The 22,228-nt window shown below is 35.3% G+C and overlaps 1 protein-coding gene across 6 annotated transcripts in view; it reads left to right on the top strand.

Annotated features, from left to right (window-relative positions):
• CWC22 (CWC22 spliceosome associated protein homolog) overlaps positions 1–22,228 on the top strand; it is a 58,680-nt gene that overhangs the window by 5,574 nt on the left and 30,878 nt on the right. For 4 of the 6 annotated variants that reach the window (XM_025993934.2, XM_072752090.1, XM_072752091.1 and 1 more), the window contains 4 exons: positions 12,285–12,422; positions 16,816–16,880; positions 18,650–18,760; positions 21,105–21,350. In XM_025993934.2, the coding sequence (XP_025849719.1) occupies positions 12,396–12,422; positions 16,816–16,880; positions 18,650–18,760; positions 21,105–21,350 (449 nt within the window). In that variant the 5' untranslated portion in view covers positions 12,285–12,395. The remainder of the gene's footprint in view (positions 1–12,284; positions 12,423–16,815; positions 16,881–18,649; positions 18,761–21,104; positions 21,351–22,228) is intronic. The other 2 variants (XM_072752092.1, XM_025993933.2) reach the window with 1 other exon arrangement.

The raw sequence follows: 22,228 nt of genomic DNA, 5'->3' as shown, positions 1-22,228 counted from the left end.
CTGTATAGGTGGAATATGATGGAACTTGACCAGTTAGAAGTATACATAGGTATTTAATATTTTAGAGACAAGTTGGGAAAGTTCTTAGAAACTAGACATAAAGAAGACCTTGTGAGAAATCTTATTAGAGAGGTCGAAAACAATTTGCCTTCCTCCTAAATGGAATTAAGGCGTCTCATTGTGGAAACTTTTGAAACTGAGAGCTATTCCCCCCTGCTTTCTATATACAGTGGCAGAGAGAATGAAGAGGAGCAGTAGATTTGATTCTGTGTCCTGTTTATAAACTTGAAGGTAGAATTAATAGGATTTGGTGACTGATTGAGAGGAAGGAAAAGGAAATTGTCACTCAGCTGGCTTTGTAGGTAATATCTTAGAGGAAGAGGTGGTTTGAGGAGAAGAGGAAATGATGAGTACCAGTTGGACTTCCCTAGTTCTGAGGGCCTTTGAGGCATCTACATGAATGTTTTTTCCTATATAGGCATTTGGACATAAAGATTTGGAACTCTGTAGAGAAGCAGAAGTAAGAGTCATTCTTGTAAATGTTAGTTGGAAGTGTGAGGGTGGAAATGATGTCCCAGAGAGAATATGGAGAAAGGAAAGATAAAGACTATTCATTTGTTCATTTTATAAATACGTATTGAGAGTTGTCTCTGTTGGGAAAATGACAAAGAACAAAACATACAACATGAATAAGCAAAGATTAAACTCTACAGGATAGTAAATGTTAAAGAGGTGGACAGGAGAAGGGAGAGCAGGAAAATCAGATGAATGTGGTGTCCCATTAAGTTGAGTTTCGAGAACTTCAAGAAGAGGGATTTAGCAGTACCGATTGCTAGACCAATGTCAGGTAAAAGAAGGAAGTGGTCCTTGGATTTAGCAACGAGGAAGTCGTGTGTAACTTTAATAAGTACTATGGAGTGGTGGAGCGGAGAACTGAATTGTGGAGTGTAAGAGGGTAGTTAATGGAAGGTTAAGAATTGCAGGCATCAAGTGTAGACTCATTAATCAAAAATAACTATTAATAAAAATTTGACTGTGTAGGGAAAGAGAATGGAACTTAGGGGACAGGATAAAGGGGATTTGCCCCATAAAATGTCATAATTTATATTTGAGTCAGTAAAGTAGTTCAATATCTAGAATTTTTATTGAAAACCAACTAGATTGGAAATCAATACTATGAATCAAAAAGTGGGTAGAAATTTTGAAACAAACCAAATTGACAAATTCCTGCTCTTTCAGAGCCTACATTCTGGTGAAAAGGAGCACACTGTAGAAGTCCTTCCTATGTACCAACAAAACATTTTTTTTTTTTAATGAGTAGCATACTGAAATGATCATATCACATTTCAATTTCTTTAAGTACAGAACAATATGGATCAACTTCATGATACAGGAAATGAATGAGGGACAATAACTCCCCTCAGTTTATAATGATTAATTTTTAGTATGGCTGTTGGTATCACTGAGTTCATTAAAACGTTAAGAACTTTTAGATTTTGTCATCTAAGTCTCACTGTCTTAAGATGTCCCCAAATTGGGATTGTCTCCCCTACAAAGAGTCAGAGACTAGTTAAAAATTTTTTTAAAAAATATTTTGTTCATTCCTATAAAAAAGCCAAACAGTACTTAAATATGGGAATCCCTGTACTTAAATATTGGAATCTTCAGTCATTCAAATGGTTATAAATAGCACACCTTATGTATGCATTGACTAGGAAGCAAACCACAGGGAGTATAGGTATAATTCTTTATTTGTTATTCATGGAGCCAGAACAGTTTTGAATTCAGAATTTTTCATATTTTAAAGAAATACAATGTGTTTCCCGTTAACATTTTCTAATTAAACATATTAGTATTTCTGCAGTGCATCAAATGGAAGAGTCACATTAAGTCAGGTTGATGCCAAATGAGTTTCCCATGAGCTTAAGAAAAATCTTTAAGTTGTGCTGAGCATAGCATAATGTACAGAATTCTCGGCTCCCTGTGTCGTACACCTGAAACTAGTATAACATGCCTAGTAATACAGTAAAAACTACTGTATTTCTATTTAAAAGAACAAACAAAAGAGAAAAATCTTGTGTTTTCAGAGCTTTTCAGATTTCACAATTGCAGGGCAGGGATTGTTACCTGTACGTGGTGACTTTCCCTCAAAGTGATAGTGTTTGGGTGCTTTTACTTTCTTGTAATTGTGAAACTATGCTGGTACCAAATTACAACACCATTTTCCCTGTGTGACATATTATGGGGCATATTTCTCACTCGTGCATATTTTTTAAAAATTAGTAAGAAAAGACAGTAAGAAAGCCCTTTTCTTAAAAGGTTTTTCCTTTAAAACAGATTTGTAAAGGCCATAGCAATCTTGTCATAGTTGTAACATATATAAGTTAAGAAATGTGACCAATCTGTTTTTCATATCTGTTCCCTGAGAAGAAAAATCACCAGGTGGAAGGGCCAGGGGCTTAGGTCCTGTTTGGAGTTTTCTTGAGGATTCCATTACCACCGCCATCACCACCACCCCTCCACCATTCAATTTTGCATTTAGAACATCTTTAAACTAATTTTTCTTTTGAATACTGTTTAATATTACCATTTTCCATGTTGAGCAACTAAGGTTTGTGTAGTGTTGTTTGTTTTTTTACTCTGTTATAATGTTTGAAGTTTGCCAAGTGTGCTGTTACTATGTAGAATGCTGAGGAGCAAACTAAAAGGAATCTACTTTGTTGACTCCCTTTGAATTTATGATACTAAGTTATAGGAAGTTCCTTTAGCATTGGTTGAGAATGCCTAAGGGACAGTGGTAGGAGTGCTCAACCAGTCATTGAAGAAGCAGTGCATTTCAACCTTTAGTAGAGTATGTTTGCATCTTCTGAATTTTTGAGATAATTGCAGAATTTATAATTTCATAGTTTCTAGTTAACAGCCTAAAATGCATCCTACAAATGTTATTGAATATTCTGCTTTCTGATGCTTGCAGAAATTGATGGGAAAATAATTTTTAAACTACATCTCTTTATTATAAAATACTCTCCTTTTTCAGGGGAGCAGGTGTGGTTTTGCTGAGTTGCTTACTTGTGACAAGGAGAGAGAAATTTAATAATTCATCATAAAATCCACACAGTGATACTAAGAAGAGCAGCGAGGGCTATAAACTCTAGATAAATTGCTCTCATTGCAGGAATTTCCAATTAGTCTAAGTATCAAGCTTGCACATGTTGAACTCTCAGAATTTCCCTCTGGGCATATTCTGTATAAATCTGGATGATGATAGGACTTTATGCATTTTTTGTTAGAACTGTAGTAGCGTAGCAGTCTATTTTATAATATTGTCAATTTCATAGTTACGTTTTGGGACATGGAAGTCTAAGAGATTGTGCTTGATTGCCAGAATATAATTTTTGATGACGGTTGAAGGGTAGAAAGGGAAAGATAACACTGGTCAGAAGGAAAACTCACTTAAGTGAGTAATTTGAAATAAATAATTTGAATAAGTAAGGTAATTTGAAATGAAATACACAGAAAATTGCTCTGTGTGTGTATGTGTAAATAAATTGAGAAGAGAAACTGGGTTTCAGAACCAAGAAGGATAGCCAAGGAAAACATTGAATCTTGCACAATAGAGTCAAGTAACTTATTTACTTATATTGTACCTGGTCATAGTGAATTCTAGTGATGCTGATTAAATAAAGAGAACCTTCAAAATACTATTTTGCATGTTTAAAAAGAAGTAGGTCAATATATTAATATCAAAACCTTTGCTATCTGGAACTTGGAAGAAGGGATCAGTTTAGGATAGGAAATTTTTCTGGATAGTAGAGACTATATCGGTTTACATTTTATAGTTTACCAATTTGGTATCAATATATTAATGTTACCATTTTCATTGGGAGGCAATATCACATGGTTTTGGCATCAAATAAACCTTTTGGATTTTAGCTCTGCCATTTACTAGCTATAATTTACATGGACACGTTGCTTCAACACTATGAATCTCCCATTGAAAAATAAGGTTAAAAAATAAACAAAGCAAGGTAATTATGAGGATTGAATAAGAAGATATAAATGAAATGTTTAATGTTATATCTTTGTGGCGGTGGTAATTTATCATTGCTTATCGTTGCTGTTATTACCATAATTTAAGTTATACATTTTGGACTTCTAAAACAGGAAGTATATGTACTTAATTGGTTAATCTCTGGATATCTCAGGAACGTCATTGTAACGTGCTGTAGACTCTATTAATGTCAATGGTAAATTCGTTTGTTGAAGAGCTGTGCACGTTGACAGTTCTCCCATTGGCTGGTTTTGAACAGTGATGGTTAGCCTACGTTCACCACTGCACATCAGCTTTGGGACACTCACCATTATATTATTTTAAAATGACTTTTGTATCAATGGAACATATGTTTATATAGTTGAGGAAAATACTTTTTTATTTTTTGAGGAAAATACTTTTAAAAAGTTTTTTTAAGATATATTTATCTTAGAGCATGTGCACATGCATGCAAGAGAGTGAGTGGAGGGGCAGAGGGAGAAAATCTTTAAGCAGAAGTCCACTGAGCGTGGAGCATGGGGCTCAATCTCACAACCCATGAGATCACAACCTGAGCTGAAACCAAGAATCAGACACTTTACTGACTGAGCCACCCAGGCATTCTAGAAAATGTTTTTTAGTTTATATATTTTTGGCACTAGAGCTAAAAATATCTCCATTATCAACTTGGGCACAGTTTTTAGGTAACGGGATTTTGAAATGAGTCTTATTTCAGGTGCATACTAAGATAAGCTCTCTTGGATAGAGAATAGTAACAAGTGTTTAAGTAATTCCCAAAGTCCATATCCCATCCTATCTTATTCTTCCCCTCAAAAAGAAACCATGATGTAAATATATTAATAATGTCATCAAGTTCACAAACTAAATTGGAAAATGTTCTCTTCCATTTTTTCATCCTTTATGCAAAATAAGAACTTCAGTCCTGCTCCATTTTAGAAGTTGGGTAGAGTTTATTAATTAATTGAGTGAATTTAAGTTGGTAACATGGGTTTTTACTATATAAATACATCCCATTTTAGAGAAGGGAAATTGTTCAGTTCAGGATCTAAACCCTTATACATAACATTAAATCTGTTAGTCTTTTTTGTTCAATAATAGCTAATCCTGCTTCTCTTTCTTTCTTTCTTTTCTTTCTTTCTTCATCTTTTGTCCCCCATGGCACTGAATTAAGAAACTCGGCCATTTGTCTTGTATATTAATTTACCACCAGTGAATAATCAATAACATACCTAATTAGTAGTCAAAGTTAAGTTTATTAATTTGCTGCAGGCAGGGAGACAGCATGCTCTGAGGGATCTTGGGGTGCCTCTAAAAGGGAATTTAAGAAGGGTACGTAGAAACTTGGTGAGACTAGAAGCAGTTAGTTATCAAATGGTCTTGGCAGGGATTAATAGAGATGTAACCCAGTGAGTTGCTGGAACAGTAGATGCCATACCTTTAGAACATACACATCCTTGCAGGCATCATTTTGTGGTCTTACTTTGGAATAGATGGATCTAAAGTAACAGGAAATAAGAATGTGACCTTGCTAATCCATGATAAGTATATTGTGACTTAAACTGGCATAATAATTCTGTTTTGCAAATTTTACAAGTAGTGGTTTATGTTTCATTTGTCAGTTCTCCCTTCACAGCTGTCATTAGGGTTATTTTTAAATTTATTAGTACCCCTGGTTACTCAGCCTGAATTGCAGAATAGGCCATTATCTTCTAGAGATGTGATCAGTCCATAGCTATACTGTTGTTTAGTGGGTGATGATCATGTGTCGAGTTTGTGATTGTTGTAGTATCTCTAGTACCAGTTTTTCTTGCTATTTATGTTAAATGATCACCTGGCATCATGGTGGCTGCGCTGCATTTAAAACTCTGGAGATCTCACATTGGTGATTGCAACATTGGCAAACTCTAGGACCAGGACTATTACATTATCCTTTATTTCCCATAATATGAACCTTTCTTAGAAAATAACCAAATGACTTTTCCTGTTAGTTGGGACTGAGTTATTTTGCTTTGTCAGTATCTGAAGAATTAACACCACATCTAGAGATTGTCAAGGACAAGGATCTTGAAGTACCATCATTAGAAGGCCTAAATGTCTAGTAATCATTTATGTTGTCCAATGTGTGTCCACTTAGTTATAATGTTATATTAATTTTCTCAAATCCACTAAGCACACTTGAAGTGCTCAGTAGTTACATGTGGCCAGTAGCTGTTGTGTTAATGAAGTGTCCACAGACAGTGGAGAATATGAACCTTTTCATCAATGCAGAAAGTTCCATTGTACAGATTTAGAAGCATCAACCAAAGGAGAGGGAACACATACATAACCAAGAGGATAAAAGTCAAAAATAAGCAAAGAAGTCATTTCTAGCATCAAGGGAAGGAGAGCCTTATTCTGATAGCCTTGGGCAGAAGTAGTTTGCAGTTTTCTGCTCCTGGACCCAAAAAGTCCTGGTAATCAGTCACCGGTGATGTGTGGTGGTAAAGATGGCAGCGGTATCCATCAGGTTATTTTCTGTAAATAGTAAACAGTACTGGGTAGAGTCTTTCACAGATTTCTTTTGAGGTTTCTTCTGTACAATTCAATTCTTAATGTTAGTTTATAGAAGGGGTTTTTAGCTGAATGTAGGGAAGCAGAAACTCCTGTAGACAATAAGTGACTGATTAGTTTATATGATAATATTAGAACAGAAGAGAGTGGAATCCTCCATGGAGATATAATATAGTATCAGTTTTATAAGGACTTAGTCACTGATTATCCTGAAAGTAAGAACAAATAAAGGACACTGACAGTACCCTGGGATCATTCTCTGAACCCCAAGGACAGATGTTCGGGACCCTTGGGTGGCTCAGAGGTTGAGTGTCTGCCTTTGGCTCAGGGTGTGACCCCAGGATCCTGGGATCCAGGCCCACATCGGGCTCCCTGCAGGGAGCCTACTTTTCCCTCTGCCTGTGTCTCTGCCTCTCTCTCTCTGTCTCATGAATAAATAAATAAAATATTTAAAAAAACAAAAACAAAGGCTCAAATACGGAGCCACCCAGGGGCCCTTTCATTTTAAGAATATTAAAAGCATTTTATAAACATTTTGTCAGCTGGATGACTCCATTTCAGTGCTTAGATTGTGTTTGTGCCCATGTTGCAGTAGGTAATGTTACTTTAATTATGGCATATACCTTAGACTCCCAAAGAACCTGTGCGGTGGCAGTCCATGCAGATAACCAGGGAGAAGCTCTCCCTATGAATTGTGCCCAGAATTTCTCAGATTTAAAAATCACTGATACTGATATTCTTTTGCATGCATATATATGCTTCTTACCAGTGAGTAAGGATTAATGTATTTGGAATGTGTATGTCCCCTTCCAAATAATTTATGACCAAGTACTTCATTATAAGGAGGTAGGGCACGAAGTCTCTGTATTTTATCTAAGTAGTACATGGTTTGTGACAAATTGAGACCCAAGACTTCTTATCCAGTTAGAAAGCTGAGGAAACCTGGGGAAGAGTTGGATATTGGAAATACCTTGGGGATGGTTTCATAGAACCAGCATGCCTGGGCACCCCTCCACCCCCCAGTACACACCTGATGTAGTAAGTCAGGTGAGGCCCCATATAGGTACTAGTACTTCTGTCACACAGGTGTTTATGATTTAATATAACATAATGACTTAGGAAACCAGTTTCACATTAAGTAATGATCTGAGACTGGCATGTACAAAAAAAAAAAAGAAGAAGAAGAAAAAGCTCAACAAGCCACTTTACTTGAGTGGCTTAGTGCTCATCAATATAAATTTACTTTTTGTAACTAGAATATAAGCTCCATGTGGACAGGGGATTTTGTTATGGTTGTTCACTGCTGTCTACCCAGCACCTAGAAAGATGTCTGGCAAAATAATTAGAAGTGTAGTGAATATTATTTGGTTTTGAATCATCATATATATAACTAATACTGGGTGATAAAGATGATAAGGATTTGTTAGAAATGATATGCTGGTTGTGCTAATAGGAGTAAAAAAAAAACAATACCATTACCTTTAAACATAAGTTAATTGAGTAAAATTTTGAATTTTATGGCTCTATACATTTATAGCTATAAAAACAGGACCTTGAAAAGAGTCATGTAATTTGTATATTATGGCACAAAGTCATCTTGTTGAGAAGGCACATGAGGCCTAAAACCTATCCGAGACAAGTTCGTGCCTTCAGGATTACATCCACCTGAGAGGAGGGAGCAGTAGCTTCTATTAAACAGTTTTGATGGGGCAGCCCTGGGTGGCTCAGTGGTTTAGCACTGCCTTCAGCCCAGGGCGTGATACTGGAGACTCAGGATCGAGTCCCACGTTGGGCTCCCTGCCTGGAGCCTGCTTCTCCCTCTGCCTCTGCTTCTCTCTCTCTCTCTCTCTCTCTCTCTCATGAATAAATAAAATCTTAAAATAATAATAAAAAAAAAAGGTCTGTTCATTAATATTTGATGTAATTAATTAGCAGAGTTAGATTTAGGTCTGCCATCTTTTTTTTTTTTTTTTTGTACCTTGTTTTTTGTTCCTTTGTTCCTTCTATCTTGTCCTTTTAAATTAGTAAATATTTTTTTAATTGCACTTTATCTACAGACTTTTTAGCTATATTCTTTTATATTACATTTTTAGCCACTGCTCTAGGGAACACAATATGTATCCTTAATTTTCCACAGGATTCTTCGAATTGATATTAACTACCACTTCACAGAAAATTTAGAGGCCTTGGATCACATAGGCTTATTTTATTTTTTATTTTTATTTTTTTAATTCTTTTTTTTTTTCTGGGTGCATGCTGGTCATTTTTTTTTAATTTATTTTTTATTGGTTTTCAATTTGCCAACATATAGAATAATACCCAGTGCTCATCCCATCAAGTGTCCCCCACAGTGCCCGTCACCCAGTCACTCCCACCCACCTCCCTTTCTACCACCCCTTGTTTGTTTCCCAGAGTTAGGAGTCTCTCATGTTCTGTCTCCCTCTCTGATATTTCCCACTCACATTTTCTCCTTTCCCCTTTATTCCCTTTCACTATTTTTTATATTCCCCAAATGAATGAGACCACATAATGTTTGTCCTTCTCCGATGGACTTATTTCACTCAGCATAATACCCTCCAGTTCCATGCATGTTGAAGCAAATGGTGGGTATTTGTCATTTCTAATGGCTGAGGAATATTCCATTGTATTCATAAACCACATCTTCTTTATCCATTCATCTTTCGATGGACACTGAGGCTCCTACAGTTTGGCTGTTGTGGACATGGCTGCTATAAACATCAGGGTGCAGGTGTCCCGGCATTTCATTGCATCTGTATCTTTGGGGTAAATCCCCAGCAGTGCAATTGCTGGGTCTTAGGGCAGATCTATTTTTAACTTTTTGAGGAACCTCCACATAGGCCTATATTAATAACTCCTCCTATACGCTGCCTATCATGTATAGTCCATCTACATACACTATAACCCCTCCAGATGTTAATTTTTGCTTTAAACAGACCTATGTATTTTCAGTGAAAGAAAAAGTAGTCTTTTATACTTCCTGAGAAAGTTACCATTTCCAGTGTTCTTCATCCTTTCTCAAGTCTCCATCTGGTATCATTTCCCTACAGCCTGAGAACTCTAGCATTTCTCATAGTACAGGTCTGCTGGTGATACATTCTCTTAGTTGTCTTTTGTTTGTTTTAATCAGTAAATGTCTTTATTTTCATTCTCAAGATTCTTTTTGCTGGAATTCTAGAGTGAGTGTTTTTATCTGTCAACACTTTAGAGACTATCTTCTGGTCTCCTTAGTTTCTGATGAGAAGTCAGCAGTAATTTGAATGGTTATTTCCCCGTATGTAGTGTATTGTTTTGTGGGGCTTTTTGTTTTTTGTTTTCCCTCTTGCTTTTCTCAGGATTTTCTCTTTATCTTTGATTTTTAGCAGTTTGACTATTGAACATGTGTGTGACTGTGTGCATAGGCATGGTTTTCTTTATATTTAGGCTACCAAGAATTCTCTGAGCTTCATGAATCTGTAAATTTATACCTTTTGCCAAATATGGGGGAAATTTGGCTATTTCTTGAAATATCTTTTTCTGTTCATTTTTTTTTCTCTTCTTGGGTTTTGATTACACATATATCAAGTCTTTTGATATTGTCCCACATGTCCCTGATACTGTTCATTAATACCTTTTTTGTTTCTCTGATTTTAGATTGGTTAATTGCTGTTGATCTTACTTCACATTCATTAACTTTCTTTTATCTCCATTTTGCTTTAAGTCTAACCAGTTAATTTTTCACTTCATATATTTTCTGCTTCTAAAGCTGTTTGGTTCTACTTTCTTTTTCTTAATTTTTGTTTGTTTTTGCTGAACTTTCCTATTTTTATTATCTTGCAAGCATGTTTTCCTTTTCACTTTTGAATATCCTTTAAACACCTTATTGCCTGGGCACCTGGGTGCCTCAGTGATTGAGCTCTTTGGCTCAGGTCGTGATCCTGAGGTCCTGGGATCAAGTCCCACATTGGGCTCCCCACAGGGAGCCTACTTCTCTCTTTCTGTGTCTCTCATGAATACATAAATAAATAATCTTAAAAAAACAAATAAAAACCATGTATGCCAATTCTAACACCTGGGCTATCTCAATGTTAATCTCCTTTAATTGTCTTTTTTCTTAGGATTGGACCAGTTTTCTGCTCAGTTATTTTTAATTGTATCCTGGGCATTGTTACTGTTATATTAAGACTGTAGATTCTGTTTCATTCCTCTGAATGGTGACTTTTTAGGCAATTAACTTTATTAGACTTAAATTGCAAGTTCTGCCTCTTAGGTAGCTGCTCATATCACAGTTCACTTGTTTGATCCTTCACAGTACTCTGTTTTGTACATGTGTTGGTTCAGAGGTGATCAGAGATTTGGGCACCTAGGACTCCTCTCTTCTGGCTGTCTCCCTGCTAGGAGTCCCCTAGAGGCATGTTAGTCTAACTGCAGCTACAAATACAGAAGTGTTAGTGTGCTTTAGATTGCAGTTGTCTTTTATAGATTGTTTGTAAATAACTCATATATATTGCTTTTAAGAACACTGATACCATGCTAACTGCTGTAATAGAAACTTTTCTTGACTTACTGATTTGCGTCCATCCCTGTCTGCATTAAATGATAGTAGCTGTATGTCACTTTATAGTGTCAAGATTATTTGTGTGTGTGGTCTAGTGGAAAGAAATTTAATTGGGTATCCTTAGGCTAATATTCTAGTTATGGGTCCACCACTAACTGGTAATATATTAAGACATTGAAATGACTTATCTGACCTTCACGATTTTTATCTTTAAAAAGGAATTGGACTAGTCTATAATCCTTTCTGGCATTAAAGTTTAACAATTTTCCTAATCATAGTCAATTATTTTGTTACTGGGCAAAATTCTTTCTCTGTATTCTCTACCTCTTTTAATTCTCTTACTTTATTTCATTTAATTTTTGTGATTTCATTACCTTACACCAAACCATAAACCATTTAGATATGTAGTTACAATTAAGTACTCAAATGGTAGTTCTTTGTTACCATAACTAGCAATTTAACATTTTTTTCAAAAATTCCTAAAATGTAATAGATGGATATTGAAAAAAGTTTCAGCATTTAATGTTGGTGACTAGGTTTCTTCTGAGCCAAATGCTTAGTTCTCACACCTGCATATATCTGAAGTCATGTGCCTTTTGATAGATTATGTTAAAATTTGATTATTTTAACACCTTATATTTCTCTGCATAGCATATTTATTTCTGAGTGATCATTATTACAAGAACATTGGATATTTTGTTCTTAGTTTGTATAGAAACATGTTATTTTATACTCAGTTTTTATAGACTTGTATTATTTCTTCTGTTCACTTGAATTTTACAATATCACAGTACTGTTTTATGACATAGGTATAGGTCTCCCTCATGAAAAACAATTTGAATAAGGTTATCTAACATCAGTTATTAATTTTTGTTCTCATTCATTAGATTAAAATACCTTATGGTGCTTAATAAGCCCTTATTATTTGCTCTCATTCAGAGTCTTTTCTATGAATGTGTTCTTTATACATTGTTATATGGAACTCTTTAAGGATTTTTAAAATTTTTATTTAATTATTGACTATATGTATCTACTAATTAAAAATAAGATGGTCAGATGTTCATTGTGTATAAATAATATGTTGTATTTTATCAGTGTTAACAAAGATTTCTTTGGTATACCTTACAGGTGACATTTGCAGACAGAAAAGGTAAACTGTCAAGGAATTCATACCATTTGGTACCTGTTATTTGGACCAAGTTAAGGAGTCTTCGATTTTTCAGATCAACTGGTAACAAAATGAAAAGTAGTGTGGCTCAGATAAAAGTAAGTGTTTGAAATTTGTAATTATAAATTATTTGTAATCAATTACCTGCCCTTTAATCAAAAAATGTATTTATAGAATTAGGACATTAGAACACAACAGTAGGGTGGCATCATACAAATATCTTACTTACTCATTTTTAAATGTACATAAGTGGTCAGATGGAAGCAATAGTGTGCAAGAGGAAAAGTGAGAGAACCTACAGGATGTGTGTGTTCATGTGTGTGTCCATGTGCATGTATGCACATATATGTATCATTGCACAAATCAAGAAAGTACATGTGAATGAGCACATGCAAAAGAAAAATAAGTAACAGGCAGAGAATTCCACTATTCTTCTTAAAGAGCATAGTTTCCTGAGTGAGCATGAAATAGAAGACAAGTATGTCCTTCCTCAGTTAATGATAATTTCTGCATGTCCATGTACAAGTGCACCTTTCATTGGATATTTTATATGCATTAACAAGCTCTTTATGCTGTCTTTTAGACATTATACACTCATTTGTTGAACAAATATTCACCGAATTCTTACTATGTCCCAGTGACTTCTAAACACTTTAGGTAAAATGGTGAACAAAACAGAAATCCTTGGTCTCATGGAGTTTGCGTTCTAGTGGGAGAAGACAAAGTAAATGATGAACTTACTCCATAAATAATTCATATGGTATGGTACAGTGTTAATAGCTAGACTCATGCTGCAGACAAAGGAAATAGGGTAAGGTTGATCATTAGCATTGAAGTCTGGAATTTTTGATAGGGAGGGCCACTGAAAAGGTAGCCATTTAAGCAGACACTTGAGGATATGAGGAAGTTAGCCATGCAAATAACTAGAAGAGTATGCCAGGCAGAGGGAACAGCAAGTATATAAAGACAAAAAGTCTAGTGTGGCTGAGGCATTATTATAAGAAAAGCAAAATAGATGTGCAGTCAGAGCTGTAAAAGGAAGCAGTAACTCCGACTACTTTCAGAACTGTTCCTCTTCCTATCAGTGGACATTGCAGGAGAGCACACCATTCCACTTCTTTTCAACTGTACAGATCTACAAGCAGACATATCACTCTGTGGATCTTGAAGTCTGTGAAGGGGAAGGTGTATTTTTATTTAATTACAAATCTAGGCACTGCTCCCTTCCTTTATCCTCCACCAGCTCTTTACCCCTAAACTTCCTTCTTAAAGAGAACCAGTAGACTGAGCTTAACAGTAGACAGCAGGTGCTAGGCCTGGTGCCTGGTCAGTGTTTAATAAACTGAACTGGTAGACTTACAGACTGAGGCAGGCTCAGCTGCCATCTCTTCTAAATTCTGGCAATTGTGATACTGTCGAGTGTAAGCCTTGGTAAACCCCCAGCCCCTGCTTGCATATCTCTTTTGGGAGTTGCTCACTCTCTCAAGCTAGACCAATCTGTCAGTAGATATATTGTTCTGAAGTCTGCCTCTTTGGGACTTGTACTCTTTGGTCCAAAGGCACTTAAGCAGTTACCTAATTGTGGGCCTAGTAGGTAGCGGACTGTGCTAAGAGCTGGGGCCATAAGGAAAGAGGAAACCTGTGTGGAACTGGCCGTTGATTGAGCCAGAGGAGACGAGCACTCAGATGTAGCTGGATACTTTTTACACGGAGAGAAGTGTTGAGTCATTTCAGAATCCTCTTCCTGCTCCTCTTGTACTGTGCTTCTCCACCTTTACCTGCTGTAGTCCCAGTGGGTCCTCAGTGGCTCCCCCCCAGCCTAGGAGTGGGCATCACCAGTCAGCATGCCCTTCAGGTGGAGCAGCTCAGCTCTCTCTGCCAGTTCTGTCCAGTTGGCCTCCCTTTCTCCATCCTGTTAGCCATAGGCAGGCCCTCTAGCTGGGTGGGGCCCATTTTTACCTCAGGTGAAGCTCAGGTCTTCCCCCTTGATGTTCTGAGGACTGATCTGCTAGGTTCGGGAGGGTTCAGCTGAGGATCCCTCGTTTTTTCCATTGAGCCTTACTAGCAATTTCCTTAGCTGTCAAGAATCAAGTTTCCTTCTTGTTCTAACCCTTCTACTCCTTACTTTTAAAGACTGGTTCCCTGAGCCTAATGGATGCCCAGAGGTCTGGACTCAGGCTCCCTGCTCCACTTACCTTCTCATACTGGTGTCTGTATATTGTTAGAAATTGTAGGTAACCACATGGTGTAAACATTTGTTTTTGCCTAATGAACAACTTAGAGAATTTTTATTTATTTATTTAATTTTTTAAGAGAATTTTTAAAGGTAATTTTGACAGTATATTATTTTCAACACCACTCTGACTCATAATCTGAACTCTATGGTAAAGGAAATAGGAAAATTCAGGTTATTATTTGGATGACATTTCCAAATGATTTTTTTCCCTCATTGAAATCCTGTTCATCTACCAAAGCCCAGTTCAAATCCCCCTCTCTCCACAGTGATCCCTCAGTATTCAGTTTTTGTTCCCTACTCAGGATGTCCTGTTAGCACTTCTTTGTGTGCCACTCACGTTAACTTAATCATATTTACAAAATCCTGATTCACGACTTCAATATTTTTGGTTTCCCCCCCTTGCTTACAACAGATGTTGCGGAGATGTGTTAGAAATCATTAGCACAGAACTGAGGCCTTCTCCCTAATGTAATCAAAATAATTGCTGTGCCTTGTAGAAGAAAAAGTGGACTGCAGTTTTGTTCTCTGTCTGTCCCCCAGCCCCTTCCTCTCCTCTTCCAGTTCTTCCTCCTTTTCCTTCCCTTTTTCTCTGTTGCTCTCTCAAGAATATATAACCTATTTATTTAATCGTGGAAATCTTCACAGCCACCTTTCTACCATAAGATCATAAGTTCCTTGAGGGTTTTTCCTATCTTATATCCTCCGGACTATCTACACAGGGAAGGCTGCCTTATAATAAATGATCAGTAAATACTATGTTTGGTGTTGCCATGAATCGAATGAATTTTGTGCTCCATATCTGATTTGAGATCTCGATGTCAAGTTTCATGGAAACCTATGCCCTACATATTAAACAATTTTACTTCATGGTGTTGCTAAGTGAAGTAATTTTTAAAGCTTTCTCTTATATATGTTAGAAACAGGATTTTAAGATGGTTGCATTCAGTATAAGATAGCGGCCAAGCTATGGCTACCATAATTTACAAATTATGATTACATGCCTGTTTACCTACATTAGATTAGTCTAGTTTGTATATACTATTAGAAAAATTCAATAGTTAATGAGACTGTCAGCTTTATGATAGATAATGTTAGACTCAAACTTCTGTTAGTCATAAAATAAGAGGAAGTTGGAGCTTGTTTACATTTCTATGCAGTATAATTTTCTATTTTTAAATGTTTCTTTTTTCCCCTTAAAGAGACAACCATGTAATTATGCAGAAAAAGTTGCTCATTATTTGATTTCCTTTTCCTCAGATTTTTTTTCTTTTTCTTAGATTTTAAGGTAATGTTAAAACATGCTATTTTCCCTTTCTTATAATTAGGTTAGTTAAAATTATCTTAATCCTAAAAAAAAAAAAGCTGGTCAATATGAATGTTCACCAGTGATGTAAAAAATTTACCTATTTACAGAGATAAATATTTTGGCTTCTTAACTGTATTTGGATTTTTAAATTAAGATTTGTTCTAAAACTGGATGGTTCATGTCTCTGTCTCCTGTGACATTGGTCTTCAGTTACATGTTACAGTGAAGCTACTTATTTGTATATCTGTTATTTTTCAAAGGATTTGGCATAGGAGCTCTCTGATGAATCATGTTTTCAAATCTGTAGAGCCTCACATAGTGCCATACATATCAGACATTAAACAATATTTCCTGAAAATAAAAATGAATTTTCATAACTGTAGTAGCGTCAGTTTCTTCTAGCTGTTTTTTTATCCTCAACTAAAGGATGTATTAAAGGATGTACTAAAGGATGTAGCTGTATTTTTAACCTCAACTAAAGTGGTTTTTATAAGCCAAAGTAGATTCGGGGAGATAAAAAACTTCGATATAACCACAGAAGTGAACTCTTCTTGCTAGAAGACATCTGGCCCTTAGTCGTGTTTTTCACCAAGAGAAAGTGTTTATAAAAATGACATTCTGTATATTTAAAACTTATTACATAGGCATAAAGTATCAACGAAGTGGCATTGAAAACTTGGGAATTACTTTCTTCTACTTGAGTATTTTTTGGTTAAAAAAAGTATTTGATCCATAGTGAAAACAGACATCTACCACAGTATTTACCTTGGAGGGCCTGAAAATTTTGTTTTATTTTATATACTGTTTCGATAAAAAATTATTCTTATGATTAAAAAAAAGTTTTGAAATAATTTGTAAAGCACTTCCAATTTTATGAGGTGTTTCATTTTCTGTATGTTTTTAACGTAATTTTTAAAATGCCCCCTCTCCTATTTTTTCCCCTTGAAAGCATTCTGGTCATGACAGAAGGGAAAACTATAATTCCTATCAAAGAACATCCTCTCCAGAAGACAGGTAAATAACTTTATGTGCTTCTGCAATTTAAATTTTTTTAATAAGTCTAAAAAATTAATTTAATCCTTTGGTTCCTCAATTTAGGGTGAACAGTTTCTCTTTGATGGTTTTATAATATTGAATAAGCTTCAGGACAAATCATTCTTAAATGACTGTTTTGGGGTTTCTAGTAAATAAGTTTAGATTTTATCTAATTTTGGCGGTGAGAATAATTTCAGCATGTCAAATACTACATAAAAGTTTTATAAAATGAATACTAAATGAAACACTAAATGAAAGTTTATAAAATGGAAAAGTGAGTTGAAATTATATTTTGAAGTGCTGCTTTTACTGTTACTACTATCCTTTACAAAGCTCTTTATAGATTTCAGAATTTTTTTATATTTTATCATATCTTTTGATTATGTTAAAAGATCTAGAAATATTACTATTAATGCTCATCAGTCATTTATAGTAGTACTTCAGTTATTTCACTTAGTGAGCTATGACCATTAAATATAATTTATGAAGGGAGAAGCATCCTCTAAACTTTCTTTCAGTGGTCTCATTGCTTCCTTACCCCAAATGTACTTTTTTCTTATTGCACTCTATTGTCTCTAAAAACTTTGTTTCGTGGGCATTGAGTTAATTGTCATCATTTGTAACTGCTTAGTACCTTTTGCCAGTCACCTACTTTCTGTCTTAAAAAAACACACAACTCTTCACACACACAGACACCCATGTATATATGTATGTCTGTATGTTACATAAATTAGTTGTAATGTATACGTCGACCCCTGAATAGCCTGGGCTTTAGAGGCTGACACCCTCCATAGTTGAAAATCTGCGCATAACTTTCAACTCCCCAAAAACATAACTACTAATATTCTGCTGTTGACCAGGAACCTTACTGGTAACATAAACAGTCAATTAATATTTTTTATGTTACCTGTATTATATACTCTGTTCTTGCAATGAAGTAAGCTTGAGAAAAGAAATGTTATTAATAAAATCTCATAGGGAAGAGAAAAATACATTTATAATACTCTGCTCTCTTAGAAAAGATTCAGTGAACCCAAACAATTCGAACCCCCACAATTCAAACTCACAGTTAAAAGGTTAACTGTATATAAACCAAAAATTACTATGTATATTACTATACTATACTAATATACCACGCATATTATTATATTATGTGTGTACGTATTTAACTTCTCTTAAGATTCTCTGACTTTATGGATATTTAAAGTTCAAATGGTAGATCTCTACTGTCGTCCTGTTTGCTAATAATTTCAATCTCTTCTCACTGCTATTCAGTAAAACAAGTTCAAGAATAAAAGCTGATTTTTTTTTTTTTTTTTTTTTGGATGTCTTTTGGAGTGAATTAAACTGATCTTTATGGAGGCCAACCAATGACACTGGTCTCATTTGTTCATTGCTTTGATAAAATGAGCCAACTAGTCAAAAGGGGTCATTTCATTTGCAGGGTGAGCTTTGTTCATGCTAACTGTATATGATATCCAGTTATGCATCTTTTACTTAAGACCGTATGAATCAGGATGACAGGTTTGGTTTTGTGAACTCCAGTGGTTGTTTTGTGGACAAGCTGAAAGCTTTTATAATCAAGAGTAAATGAAGGGTGTCAACAAAATAAGCTGTTTGTTAAAACCAGTTTGATATAAAACGTTGTTTAGTCATAGAGTTGCTTTAACATTACCAATATATGATTTTCCTAAGTATTTATAACATAGTAATTTTCATCATTTAACTTTGGTGTTATTTTATGTTAGATATGCAGAACAAGAAAGATCCCCACGGGATAGAGATTACTTTGATTACGGCAGGTCAGACTATGAGCATTCAAGAAGAGGACGTTCTTATGATGGTAGTGTGGAATCACGGTTAGTATTGGAAACTTTAACTATAGAAAAATCATATTTGTTTAAATATTCTTTACGCTTCTTAAAAAGAAAACTGTAATAATAGCAACTAGCATTAAAACTTTCTAATAGGTACTTCATGTGAATTAACTCCTTATTTTAGTAAATACATGAAGTAGATACTGTTGTGTGTTTTATAGATGAAGAAACTGTGGCATAGAGGACATAGAGGATTTAAGTCATGTATTTGTGTTTTAGAAGCATGTCCGTGGCAAGTCCAGGTCTATCTGACATTGAGCCTAAGCTCTTATTCATTATATGGTACTGTACTGCATGAGGAGTTGGCAATGTGAGTTTTTGAGATTCTTTACTGAATGAAATTGTTTATAAGATGTAGAATGATCGAGATTTACTTCCTATGTGATGGCACTGGGACACTGAAAATTAAGTTACCAATCTGGTTTTCATCTAAATACAAATTATTCTTTTTTGAGCCTTGGAGAATTTGACTACCCACCCTATTAGTCATTCAGTTTCAGAAATTTGTCTACCATAAAATTGTTCACAAAGGTCTGTATCCTTTTGATGCCTCCCTCGTATTAGCCACTCCATGCCTACCAAGACTATACCCCCACTAAAATGTTTATAAAATTCCTCGGTAGTTTGGAGCTAATCTCATTATTTAATATCTGCAGCCTAAATTTTCTTCTCACTACTTACTTTCTAATATATATACCCAAAACTAAAATGTTAGCTTAAATTAACCTCCAAATGTCAGGCTCATCTTCCATCACTGTAATGACCCCTCATAAGAACCAACTACTGCCACCATAATGAACTAGGCATTCTGCAGGTTTTCTCAAATGCTGTTAAAACTCTTACAAACTAGATACTATCTTTCACAATTTACAAATTTTTAAAAAGTGGGTTTGAAGTGATTACGTAACTTACTTGAGGTTGCAGTTGCCTATCTGGTAGACAGTGAAAGTGGGATTTGAACTCATTTGACTCCAAGGCCTATTTTTTCTTCTATAATCTCTATTATTTCATTGTAACTGTTTTGGGTCCTATGTATATAGCTAAGTCTCATTTGATCCATACAGTCACCCTGTGAAGTGAACAGGCTGTGTACTATGTAGAAAATAAAAGCTAAAAGTGTGAAAGCACTGGAAGAGAAATATTTCTATTTAGACTTGAAGAAGCCTCTATTACTTCTGCACTCTAAAGGAACAAACAGGGAAATTGTAAAGATGCAATTGCATCAGCCAGCTAACAGTCTTACCTAGTATTTCTCAGAAGAATCCTAACCAAAGCCAGTAAATCCCTGCTGTAGTTCCTCTCTTGCAACATACTATAAGAAGCAACTCAGTTGCAAATCAGTGCCTAGATTTCCTTGGACCTGCCTTTGTGACTAATTGGGATGTCTATTTGGAACCACTTTTTTCCCTTTTGTTCACTCTGTCTTCATGAATACAATGGTATAGTTAAGTTTCAAAAAAGCTTCTCTGAATCTAGGTGGCTAGGTGATTGTGTTTCTCTCTTTGTAAGTTGTATTACTATGTAAAGCTAAGTGGACAAACTCTTCTTTCAGGAAAGATAGCACAAAAGCAAGAATATACTTTTCCCTGTTCTTGATTGTTTCAGAAAATAATACCTTGATTATTTTTAAAATGTTAGCTTAAGAAAGGATATTCTCCTACAATAATAGGGAAGAGTTATAGCTAGAAAATAGTTGATTTTTTTTTCACATTGTCTGAAATAACCAGATGCTTCTGATATTCTAGGGTTTTAAATGCCAGTTCTATCAAGAAATAATTTCAGACATTATAGTTTTTTAGGTCATTTTTACTCCTAGGCTGCCATTATAGGAGATAAACTCTGGTTTCTTTATATAGCTTATTGTGTACATCGCGGGCTAAATTATCTTCTTAAAACACTGTCTTCATGTCACTCACTATCACACTCAAACTATTAATGATTCCCTATCAACTCCATTATAAAAAACTTAGTCTTTTGCTTGGCTTTTAATATCTCACAGTCTGACTCGAACTCAACTACCATTATACATAATTTTTGTTTCCTGACTATACTGCTTATGAGCTTGAACAGCCCTGCTCACTTTTTAGTAGTTATTCTGTTTTCCACTAGTTGCAGAATGCCTTCCTTCCTCCTCCACCTTCCCATCCTTGCCCCAGTATAAATTCTGTCAAACCTTATAGCCCTGTTTTAAGTTACATTTTTACTATGAAGCACTTCCTCATCATTCCAAACCACATTCCCTTGTCTGAATTTGTGGCCTGCAAATGGCCTCACTCATTTGGTATGCGGCTTATTTAAGAATAATTTATATTGCCTTTTCTCCCAGAAGTAGGGAGCGAGAAAAACGGAGAGAAAGAGAAAGAGATACGGATCGTAAAAGGTCACGGAAATCCCCAACTCCTGGGAGAAGAAGCCCAGAACCATCAGTAACCCAGACTTCCTCTACTCAGGATGAACCTACCGCAAAGAAGAAGAAAGATGAGCTGGATCCTCTTCTTACTCGTACAGGGGGAGCATATATTCCTCCTGCAAAGCTCAGGATGATGCAAGAGCAGATTACAGATAAAAACAGGCATGTAAATATCACTAAGTATACAAGGCAATGATACCCTGATTGAAAAAAAGTCAACTATGGTCTGAATTAATCTTGGCTATTCAGTTTGTATCATTAGTCCCTAGTGGTAAAAACTTCAAATTAGATTTCTCTTCTTTATTCCATAAGCTCTTTTGGAACTCTGCTTACTATTTGCCCTGACATTAGCTCAACTTCTTTATTTTTTTTGCATGAATAAATCAAAAAGATTTGAGTAAAGATCTTTTATTTTTATTATTTTCAAGCTATTCCTTTTAAAGTTGTATACATGCCTATTAGTGGTGTCCATTTTTCATAGATGATCAAGAGTATTATTGATAATTTTAGAATTAAAGTCAATCTTTCCAATTGTACCAAACCAGGAGATGGCTAATTTTTTCTGTAAAAATACAGACAATAAATATTGTAGGGTTGTGCGGTGTTCTCTGTTGCAGAGACTCAACTCTGCTGTAGTAATGAATACAGCCTTAGATAATATGTAAACAAATTGAGTGTGGCTCTGTCCCATTGAAGTTTTATTTACAAAAACGGGCTGTAGGCTGCATTTGGGTCATGGATGTAGTTTGCCAACCCCTATACTAATCTATGAAGTGAACTTGACTGTGAAATGAAGTTGAATTTTTTCTACTCTATACTTTTGTAGGCTGTACCATCCTAGACTGTAATTTAAGTCAATCAAAATTCATATATGAACATTCACCCTCAAAATACCTTCGCTTCCTTTTCAAGATAATTGAGATGAGAGGAGCTATGTATGAAAGTATAGCTAAGTTTTCAAGACCTTTTTCTCTAGTGGAATGAGAGGATAATTGCAATAAGTATGGTCCAAGATTGAAATGGTCACTCAGTTGCCAGTT

Source organism: Vulpes vulpes, chromosome 3 (assembly GCF_048418805.1).
Source record: "Vulpes vulpes isolate BD-2025 chromosome 3, VulVul3, whole genome shotgun sequence".
NCBI lineage: Eukaryota > Metazoa > Chordata > Mammalia > Carnivora > Canidae > Vulpes > Vulpes vulpes.
The sequence above is the reverse complement of the archived record's forward strand: the minus strand, read 5'-3'. Positions and strand labels throughout refer to the sequence as shown.